This window comes from Pinus tabuliformis, chromosome Q (assembly GCF_031772625.1).
Source record: "Pinus tabuliformis cultivar Carrire ecotype Pingquan chromosome Q, CPIR1, whole genome shotgun sequence".
NCBI lineage: Eukaryota > Viridiplantae > Streptophyta > Pinopsida > Pinales > Pinaceae > Pinus > Pinus tabuliformis.
This window is the reverse complement of record NC_142296.1, coordinates 62717593-62725613: the sequence shown is the minus strand read 5'-3', so window position 1 is coordinate 62725613 and position 8021 is coordinate 62717593. Positions and strand designations below refer to the sequence as shown.

At 36.7% G+C, this 8021-nt stretch overlaps 1 protein-coding gene and 1 long non-coding RNA gene across 2 annotated transcripts; both read right to left on the bottom strand.

Annotated features, from left to right (window-relative positions):
• Positions 1–213: 213 nt before the first annotated feature.
• Positions 214–1917, bottom strand: LOC149218296 (uncharacterized). Its single transcript, XR_016248618.1, has 3 exons — positions 1018–1917; positions 554–765; positions 214–336 (listed from the first exon to the last, which is right to left on the bottom strand). It is a non-coding gene; the product is annotated as an uncharacterized LOC149218296 (long non-coding RNA).
• A 109-nt stretch (positions 1918–2026) lies between these two features.
• LOC149218295 (putative boron transporter 2) lies at positions 2027–4686 on the bottom strand. Its single transcript, XM_089386522.1, has 5 exons — positions 4665–4686; positions 4147–4358; positions 3807–3929; positions 3468–3662; positions 2027–2140 (listed from the first exon to the last, which is right to left on the bottom strand). Exons 1-5 carry the CDS (start codon positions 4684–4686, stop codon positions 2027–2029), a joined length of 666 nt encoding a protein of 221 aa, XP_089242648.1.
• Between the last annotated feature and the right edge of the window lie 3335 nt (positions 4687–8021).

The following is an 8021-nucleotide window of genomic DNA, read 5'->3' as shown; positions in this document are numbered from 1 at the left end:
ATTCTGGGACTCCTGGCTCTCCAGCTCCGAATGTTTCTCATGTGTAATAGATTGGTCATGCTTCAGGCTCTGTTAAGTGTACATGACAAGAGGAATATTTGAGATACCTGAATTATATTTGAAATAATTGAAGTCTACCAATAATTTTGACTGTCAAGTTGTTGATTGCAGTAGAAGCAGGCTTCATCTCTGATATGTTTAGCACACTTTTACCTGAAAGAAAAGACCGTAGCAGAAAGGCAACCCAAATATGCCACACATAAATACAAGGATGGCTATAATTGATATATCCCAGTTTCTTGACATGGTCCTTCTTGCATTGTGGCCAACTTTATTCTGCAGCGAAAGGGAATTATTGATTTCATTTAGGCTAAACTTGGGTTTGATTCAGTCTAATAGTGACCCTGTCTTGTATTCCAATCAATATTGACTGAGAGTAGAGAAAGAGATGACAATAAATGGCACCCTAATAAATTCTAGAAAGTTAAAAGCAATAATAGTAACCTCTGCTCGATGAAACTAAAAAGTAAATTGGGGATGCCAGAAGGATTACTTGTATCAAAATGGAAGCAGCATTGTGGTCTACAAAAATCATGGATGCAAGCAATGATCCAGGAATGACTGCCAGAAAAATTGCCCATAAGGGAACATTCTTCAGCTTCACTAAACTCCCAAGCTCAGTCACTCCATCCATTCGAAATCCAGTTCTGGGAAAATCCAGTCTTTGAAGGTGTGGACGGTCTAGTTTTGGAAAATATGTCACACCTGAGCCAAAGTGAAAAACTCAGAAGATTAAGCAATGTCAAGCATGAGTGGTAACTGATAAACATTTATAAAGAAAAATAAAATGATCTCTCAAATGAAATCCATATACACCACAAGCAAAACATGCCCTAGGACCTCAGTAAAGCCTAGAAGGACATATGTTGTGCATGAAAATAATCATGAGAATTTTTTCTCCGCCCGTTCCCACTCCAAACAATTACTACAAAAGATCTGTGCCACTGAAACAAATACCTTTCAGAAAATCACCAGGAGAGAGAAAAGCATGTAAATCAAGCTACAAGCATACGCCACCAAGCCTCGTTGTTCATCGCCGTGAGATGCCAAGACAATCAATAAACTGCTCTGCGCACAGATGTGGAGCGGAGAGCATTGTTCTTGTAGTTGTGATGTAGCTAGTTTTGTTTCTGTAATGGACTCCCTGAGTCCTGTAGCTAACTAAGGCAGTCTGGATGCTATCGAAGGGCATTTGGGAAGGTACCCATATCATGGAGTTGTATGCAAGGTTATAGCAATGCAGGGCACCGGGATCAAACTCAAAACCAACCACCTGTGATTCTTAACTAAAATACTAAATCGAAACATTCAATAAGGGCATTTGGCAACGTACCCACATCATGGAGCTATATGCAGGGTTATAGCAATGCAGGGCACAGGGATCAAACTCAAAACCAACTACCTATGGATATGGATTCACCGGCAAATTTAGAGAGAATACATCCATTTCTATATATTCTTTGATGCTGTGTAGCAGTAAGTTGGTTGGCTCTGTTGGGACAGCGCAATCAGAAGACTAACCATCTATTTTGATATACATTGATAAGACTGTGCAGCCTGTTCTGTTAATCATGCACTTGTTGAATTACAATGAAGACACATATTTTTAGGAGTAAGTGTGTAACCTTGGCACTTACAACCAAAAGAAATCAATACTCTGAAATAATTAAGTTGAGGCTTATCATTGCACCCAGATGACACTGTACAGTTCAGTATGAAAAGATTATAACAGTGTCCCAAACAATAGAAAAGAAAATCTAATCAGCTTTTTTTTAACATATATATAAGCCTAGATATATGTTTACTGGAAATCTGTGAAGAACGCAGAGGTATCAGGTCTTTCAAGATAGCAATCTTTTCCCAATTTTTTGCACTATCAAAAGGGTTTACATATCAGAAAGATCTGATCCCTTACAACAGTTGAAAAATTCAGGGTTGATATAAATATACATTCGTTTACAAGCATTCAAAAACACACCGTTCTCTGTCCCATCAACAGAAATTCATACATGTCCATATTGTCAGGGAAATGATAACTTGGAGCAATTTGTTGGAACAATGCAGCCAGAATACCAACTATCTATATAAACATACACTCACAGAATAGACATACATTCACAGAATTCTCTATTCTTTGTTATTATGCATGCACTTGACATTTATGAAAATTTCTTACTATATACCTGATGAGCAGAGAGGATTACAATGACAATGTAGCCAGAAGACCAACTATATATGAAGACATACATTCACAGAATTATCTAGCCTTGTTGTTATGCATGCACTTGACATTTATGCAAATTTATGATTATATACCTTATTAGCAAAGAGGATTATAACCACAGCAATCGATAGTCACCCTTGAAATAATTAGCTTACTAGTAACTATAATCAGCAAGTTTTCAACTAGGAAGCTGGACATGTACTAAGTGGTCTGCTAAGTACCTTGACTTAGATCTGTGTGAACTAGACACATGCAATTTTGAGCTACACAAACTTTAGGTATATATTGGACCTGAGTTTAGATGGGCTCGTGCAAGTATTTGGATTCAATGTACTTTATATATTATTTAGATTAAATCAAAATGTATCATTAAATGAATTATTACACGGACACACACACACACAAAAACTAGAGTTGATAGATCATTTACAATCTTACCAGGCTATATAATGAACCCATTTCTCTTGTACAAACTTCAAAGACATAAACAAAAGAGTTGATAGAAAACTTACAACCATACGCAAGCTATAGAATGCACCCCATTTCTCTCATTACAAGAAACCATGACAACAAGGTCAACAAAATCAAGAGTTGATAGATCACTTACAACCCTAGCCAAGCTATAGAATGCACCACATTTCTCTCATCACAAGAATCCATAACAATAAGGTCAACAAAATCAATTATAGGAGTATTGGACAACTCTTTTAAGAGGGTTCAAGTAGAATAGATACACTATGGTGGTGCATGTTTGTTAAAAGGGGACTTCTTTCAACAAAACTTTTCATGCCCATATGAATATTCGAAGGAAATCGAAGAAAGTAAGAGCAGGCAGACTATGTATACATGTTTTATTTATAACAAAGGCTTTATGTTTTGGCTGATGCAGACCTCTCAAATGGCTAGTTCAGATCTCTGGAGCCCTGGTGAGAATATTGGTGCTTATACACATGGGTCAGCTTTGCTGGCTCAAAATAAATAAAAAAAACCCTTCCAATGCATATTTGAATAGAGGACGAAAATGTTGTGACAAAACATAATATTACAATATAGCTTCCTATGTGGATTCAAAGAGATGATGAAAATTAGATGAGCCAACATGGTATTGCAATTTCCTGTAGTTAGTGAAAATGATTTAAATGGAACTCTGCAAATAGGTTTTTAGGTCATGATCTCAACTTACCTCTATGAATAAACAAACAACCACAGCAAGAGGAATTTTTGCAGTGGCCCAACTTAATCCTGGAGCAAGCGGAAGGCCTGACAGCAAGGAAGCAATCAGGCCTGAAATGCGCTGGACTCTAATATCATTCTGGGACTCCTGGCTCTCCAGATCCGAATGTTTCTCATGTGTAAGAGCTTGGTCATGCTTCAGGCTCTGTTAAGTGTACATGACAAGAGGAATATTTGAGATACTTGAATTATATTTGAAATAATTGAAGTCTACCAATAATTTTGACTGTCAAGTTGTTGATTGCAGTAGAAGCAGGTTTCATCTCTGATATGTTCAGCACACTTTTACCTGAAAGAAAAGACCGTAGCAGAAAGGCAACCCAAATATGCCACACATAAATACAAGGATGGCTATAATTGATATATCCCAGTTTCTTGACATGGTCCTTCTTGCATTGGGGCCAACTTTATTCTGCAGCGAAAGGGAATTATTGATTTCATTTAGGCTAAACTTGGGTCTGATTTAGTCTAATAGTGACCCTGTCCTGTATTCCAGTCAATATGGACTGAGAGTAGAGAAAGAGATGACAATAAATGGCACCCTAATAAATTCTAGAAAGTTAAAAGCAATAATAGTAACCTCTGTTCAATGAAACTAAAAAGTAAATTGGGGATGCCAGAAGGATTACTTGTATCAAAATGGAAGCAGCATTGTGGTCTACAAAAATCATGGATGCAAGCAATGATCCAGGAATGACTGCCAGAAAAATTTCCCATAAGGGAACATTCTTCAGCTTCACTAAACTCCCAAGCTCAGTCACTCCATCTGTTCGAAATCCAGTTCTGGGAAAATCCAGTCTTTGAAGGTGTGGATGGTCTAGTTTTGGCAAATATGTCACACCTGAGCCAAAGTGAAAAACTCAGAAGATTAAGCAATGTCAAGCATGAGCGGTAACTGATTAACATTTATAAAGAAAATAAAATGATATCTCAAATGAACTCCATATACACCACAAGAAAAACATGCCCTAGGACCTCAGTAAAGCCTAGAAGGACATATGTTGTGCATGAAAATAATCATGAGAATTTTTTCTCTGCCCGTTCCCACTCCAAACAATTACTACAAAAGATTTGTGCCACCGAAACAAATACCTTTCAGAAAATCACCAGAAGAGAGAAAAGCATGTAAATCAAGCTGCAAGCATACGCCACCAAGCCTCGTTGTTCATCGCCGTGAGATGCCAAGACAATCAATAAACTGCCCTGCGCACAGATGTGGAGCGGAGAGCATTGTTCTTGTAGTTGTGATGTAGCTAGTTTTGTTTCTATGATGGACTCCCTGAGTCCTGTAGCTAACTAAGGCAATATGGATGCTATCAAAGATGTAAGGAGAGCCATAAACTCCACTAAGAATTTAAATGGACTCTACCTATAACTCCTCCATAAAAAGCGCACAGATGTCGAGCGGAAATTTTTTTAAGGGTATTTTAATGTTTTAAAACATTTTTTTATTAAATTAGACAGCTGATCTTTGTTCAATCGTCTAACAAAATATCTAACGGCTACGATTAGGACAGAAGGGCATTTGGGGGAGTTCATTTCAGAGGGAAACGCCTTACGGCATAATTATTCTAAGTCTAATTATAATGGGGGGTTGTTGAGTACTACAATAGTTTCCAGGCCAAATTTAATGGGGATTGGTTGAGGATAAAAGTCATTTTAATTGGAGATTTAACTCCTGCTTGTCTCATTTATATTGAATGATGTTCGTCACCATTTTGGATGGTGGATAGCATACATTGCAGGAAGTCTTCTAGCACCCTATTCACTCTCTTTGGTTCTCAGTCAGTTTGAGGATGATATGTTGTACTAAATTCTAGCTATGTCCCAAACCTAGGTAGTAGTGTTTCCTAAATGTTTGATGTGAATTCGACATCCAAATATTATAATATCTTCCTAGGTATGCCATTTAATATAGATAGCTCCTTCATAAAGATATGGATAATATCAATGGCCTTATGGGTGGGCTTGATAGGTATGAAGTAAGTTGGCTTGCTCAATTCGTCCACTACCACCATGATGGATTCATGTTGCCTTGACATCTTTGGAATCCCATGATTAAGTCCATGGATATGGCTTCCCACTTCCACTCAAGGATTAGAATCAACTACAATATATATGTGCACTCCACTTTAACTTTTTGATGATCAAAAAACTTGGAAATGTATTATGTGACTTCCTTTTTCATACCCAACTAATAATACATATTCCTGATAGTTGTTATGATCTTCTAATATTTGGGATGACTTAAAAAATGTCTTTTGTGAAAATCATCTAAAATGAGCTTCTTCAAGTCACTTATGCAAGGTATATACCACCTGTCATTAAATTTTATCATTCCATCATCTCTGAGTGTATATTTCTTACTCAATGGTCTTTTTGGCTCTCTTGATAGACAATCCTTCACATATTCGATGTGTTCATATTGTAGTAATTCTTCCTTTATCTTTTCCTTCATTTTTAATTCATAAAATCTCATCGCTCCCACGTAAGCCACTTGTAGAATTTTGCTAAGTGCATCATTCACCATATTTTCTTTACCCTTGACATCTACTGTAACCAAAATTAAATAGTCACAAGGAGTTATTGCTCCTTGAGAGTTTCCAGGGACACACCAAATAGGTGTGTGAATAATTGTAATTAGATGGATCCCTATCAAATGCAAGCATCAATCGAACTTGCAAAGGTAAGAAGATGGGCTATAACTCTTAACCGAAGAGGCCATTAGTTGGTCCAACCCGATTGAGGGAATAAACTAAAAATATCTTCACTCCTAGCTCCCAAATGCCAAATAACTACACATAATCAACCAAAAATACTACCAAACATATTTCATGCAAGATCTATTAACTTGATAATAATTGAAAACTAATGAATAAAATATGATAACCAAAGGAAATCAATATAATGGGAAGGGAATTGGATTCAATTACAATAAAAAAACAATACAATGATATACCATCTAAATGAGATATCTCTTTTCTTGCCTACTATCTTGGTCTCCTCCTCTACCAAGAGTAGTCTCAAGCGAACAATCTAACAAAGCTCTCACACTATTTTTGATGCTCTCTTCTCCCCTTGACATGATCATTTTATATAGGCAATTTTTCCTCTTTGAGAGAATGTATCTGGACACATAGGGGCTTAATAAGTTAGGAAACTTCTATAATAATTCGCTCCTATCCAATTGATAGACAAATCAGTCAAGTTGATCTCCTTGTAAATTACAAAATTTAGAAATCCCAACAATGTTGTAGGCTATGAAAGGAAAAACTGCAACTAACAACTCTATTTATACATTGTGAACTAGAGTTATGTCATTGGGTGCAAGTATCAAACCATCAATATTGATGTAAGAAAGGAAAAACCAAGTGGATAAGTTATGCATCAAGGTCAACAACACAAAGGTTATTTTAACTCAATAAATGTGGGTAAAATAGGTTATAATAGATTCCCCATAATGCATGAGGTTAGAAGAGAACGAAATGATTGAAATGCATTACAAAAACACAAAACTAAAAATGGGCGGAAGGAGTCAGGATTGCAAAGCTGAATTAGAGTAAATCAAATGTTAAAGTATCAACCATATTAATATCATCATTGAGTCGATCATACCCATGTTGAGTCATAAAGAAAAATTGAACACGGCCGCTAACAATACGATGCAAATCCATGACATGAAATCCCTGGACATGGCCATGAGGAATACATAGTGGATTTGTGTGACAAATCAAAATATCATAGACACCAACAAATAGAATGTGGACCTATGCCACAATATATGTTAATAGGAATATGGATATATGAAAGAGAGGTTCCCTAGGGTTGTCCTCAAAGTACATAGAATGGTACATAACTCCAACACAACTTGGGAAAGGTGCTATATAAGAGTGAAATGCCCCTCACCCAAGGTCTTTTATAAAATGCGTTGCTACGAATATATAGTATGCAAATAGATGTGTTGATTCCGAGCATGATGTTGATTTCGAGCATGATAGAACTTGCTTGATTACCGAACATCAAGGTATACCATTAACTGACAGGAAGGAGCTCACCAATAATGAAAATGGACCCCAAGGTACCTAACACAATCCAATAAGTCTTAATAAATGAGTTGATGTCGAACACAAGAAAACTCAATTGATTAGGATTCAATAAGGTAGACCCACTATTGATCACAATGAATCCTGCCACTGAGGTCTACAAACTCCAAGGTACTACTGGTTTGTAGATCAAGGGCTAGTGCCCATCCTATCCTTTCCATTATGGCTTACACATTTGACCATCAATGAAGTGGGTTTTCATTCCTTTTGTAGGCATGGTATCCTTATGACGTGGTTTAATACGGCATTTCCTAGTACTTCACCAAATTTTTGCTACTTAGTTTTACTCGTGTTGAAGAGTAACCCATCAAGTCATCACAAGACTGTAAAATTTCATCTTATTGTGTAAAGGGTCAGTCGCTTCTATAGAGTTTATCCAACTCCCATTGGTTAATCATTCA